At 32.3% G+C, this 3,165-nt stretch overlaps 1 protein-coding gene across 1 annotated transcript in view; it reads left to right on the top strand.

Moving 5' to 3' along the window:
• The window catches only part of LOC111629657, a 6,676-nt gene continuing 3,511 nt past the window's right edge, over positions 1-3,165 (top strand). The window contains exon 1 of the mRNA XM_023373542.1: positions 1-581. Coding sequence (XP_023229310.1) covers positions 60-581 — 522 coding nt within the window. The 5' untranslated portion in view covers positions 1-59. The remainder of the gene's footprint in view (positions 582-3,165) is intronic.

Below are 3,165 nucleotides of genomic sequence, written 5' to 3'. Positions count from 1 at the left end.
TGTAATTTTACTAAAAATGTGTAAATACTTTGCTATAATATTTTACATATCAAAAAATTATGGATGATAATGAAATTCTTGATGAATCTTTAATTGAAAACTTTTCATCAATTATTAACAAAAGTGATAATGCCAATGAAAAGAGGGAAGCTCTTAACAGTGAAGAAGATACTAATAATAATTCTTCATTAAAACTTTTTCTGAAAGAAAGTAATGAATCTGATCACAAACAAGATTTGAATGAGTTTAAAAATATCCAACTTTTACTACAAAAAAAGAAAGATTTATTTAATTCTATTGATCGTTCACAGACTGAAAATGCAGATACTTTTGTTGCTAGTGAAGACATTTCTGACCAATCAATGAAAGATGACTGTTCTAACAATACTCAGAATTTTACTAAAGAATCGAGTGAACTAAGCATCATTGTTGAAACAACTCAATCTGATAAAAACAATGAAGAATCTGGCAATGATGCAACTATGTTAATGGATGCAAACACTTCAGCGATTCTTTCTGAAGATAAAAATATAGAATGCGAGTCAAAAGATTACTACATATCTGATATTTTTTCTTTATTGGTAAGCTTTACAATTAAAAACAAATTTATCATTTAGATTTAATCATTTTATTAAACATATATAATTTATTTAGTATATTTTTTAATTTATAAATATAAAAAATTTTTAATTAACTATAGGTGTGTAAACTAAAAATCTGCACAATTTGGCAGGCATATCTTTTTAAAAAAATAAATTTGAATGTGTGCTAGGGTAGATTGTTGCACAGCAGTGGCGTGTTGTCATTGGAAGCAGTGGAAACACCGCTTCCCTTGTATTTTATAAAAAATAAATACATATTAATTTTAATTATATGAAAATAATCGCACAATATTTTATTATAACCGCATTATATCTTATTACAAATTTCTATACTACACGTGAAAAAAAAGATAAGATTGCTATTGTACATTCGAATATTAGTGGCGGAGTGGAAGCACTGTATCGTCAGCATCCGAAAAAATTCACGCATGCGCTTTACAGAGCACTAACCTCACCCAGTTTAGCTGGTGGAAGCCTAGGACCTTGGTTGGATGCTACACATATAACGCTTCCAATTCTATCCAGGACCGGTTCTGGGCTGTTAGTCGCCTGCCTGCTAGATATTTGGCTGCCCTTGCACCATTATGTGAATCATGAGTAGATTTATAACTTAACCCATTCGATAAGAATTTACTTGTATGTTTTTATGATAGTTCTGTGTAGTTGACAAAAGTTAAAAAANGAAGCGCTGTATAGTCAGCATAAAAAAAGCCAGATTCGCGCACGCGCTTTACAGAGCACCAATCTCACCCGGTTTAGCCGGTGGAAGCCTAGAACCTTGGGTGGATGCTACACGTATACCGCATCCAATTCCATCCGGGACCGTTCTGGGCTATTAGCCGCCCGCTAGATATTTGACTGCCCTCGCCCGATTACGCGAATCACGAGTAGATTTATAACTTAACCCAACGGATAAGAATTTACTGGTATGTTTTTATAATAGTTCTGTATATGTAGTTGACAGGAATTTAAAAAATTCATTAAAATATTTGATATTTTTATTCCGCTCTCCGATTTTATATTACTCACGGATTTCAATGTTAAACCAGTGATATTACGATTTGGTATATCCCATCTTTAAGGGGNGCTAGATATTTGGCTGCCCTTGCACCATTATGTGAATCATGAGTAGATTTATAACTTAACCCATTCGATAAGAATTTACTTGTATGTTTTTATGATAGTTCTGTGTAGTTGACAAAAGTTAAAAAAAAAATTCATTAAAATATTTGATATATTTATTCTGCTTTTATTCCGCTCTCCCATCTTATGTTACTTACAGATTTCAATGTTAAGCCAGTGATATTACGATTTTGTATGTCTCATCTATAAGGGAATGTAGAAGAAAACATGTACAATTCTTGTACAGTGTTAAAAAATTAACTGTTACTTTGGTAGCATCATTTACAACTAAATTCAATGAATGAGAGAGATGCACAAGGTACAGAAAAAACTCTAGAATTTATTTTGCTTAAATTTATGATTTATGTATTTGTTGTCATAAAAATTTGTCTTTCCACTTTTTTCCCAAGACTACAAATATTCGAGGACAAAGTAACTGGTTCCGACTTATTTCTACTNTTACAACTAAATTTAATGAATGAGAGAGATGCACGAGGTACAGAAAAAGCTCTAGAATTTATTTTCCTTAAATTTACGATTTATGTATCCGTTTGTCATAAAAATTTTTCTTTCCACTTTTTTCCCAAGACTACAAATATTCGAGTACAAAGTAACTGGTTCCGACTTATTTCTACTTAAGAAGTAGTTAAATAATTAAGCTATTAGGGAATTAGGGACATAAACAAAACCCTGATGAAAAAGCCGAAATTTTACTTAATTTTACAAAAGCTTAACCGATCCAATCTCTAGCCGAGTATAGTGGGGACTGATTTCTTCGTAATATTAAACATAATATAAACAGAAATTTTTCCAGTTCAACGAGAGTGACCGAAAAGTTGTATATTTTGGAAATTTCCGTGGACAGCACCTGGTCCTAAAATGAATTAGTTAGAAAACGAATGACGGACAATCTATTAAGTTTAACATATTTAGATTTTTACAGCTATGGTGAGAAACGTTTAAAATTTAAAACAACCTTGTCGCCTCCTTTGAGATATACTAGTGATGCGACAAAAGAGGCATTTGACATTGACCGGTATCGGCACCCTCGGGATTTGGCATGCATGCACTCACTGCACACCAACCAAGATCGTCTCAGATTCCATCCACGAGCTACTGGTAGGGAGCAATTTTAACTAAGCGGATTGTTTTAATATTTAAAAAATAAAGTATTTAATTTAAAAGTCATTTTGTGTTATTTTTATATATGTTACCGCTAAAGCTCGAAATCCGTTAATGTGCGCATTACCTAGCTAATCTGCAGATTTACTAGGGTGATCCGTTAAAGCTGCGAAAATTATTCCATTTCTCAAATTACCTAGGTAATGTTCAGATTATCTAGGTAATCTGCAAATTACCTACTAGGCACTCGGTAAAGTGAAAATAAGATTTTTGCTGGAACAACAGCAACGTTTCTGTACGCTTAAATTAACATAATGTT

This window comes from Centruroides sculpturatus, unplaced genomic scaffold (genome assembly GCF_000671375.1).
Source record: "Centruroides sculpturatus isolate CEXI.00-Female unplaced genomic scaffold, Cexi_2.0 scaffold640, whole genome shotgun sequence".
In the NCBI taxonomy this organism is placed as follows: Eukaryota; Metazoa; Arthropoda; class Arachnida; order Scorpiones; family Buthidae; genus Centruroides; species Centruroides sculpturatus.
Note: the sequence above shows the minus strand (reverse complement) of the source record. Positions and strands in the feature narration are given on the sequence as shown.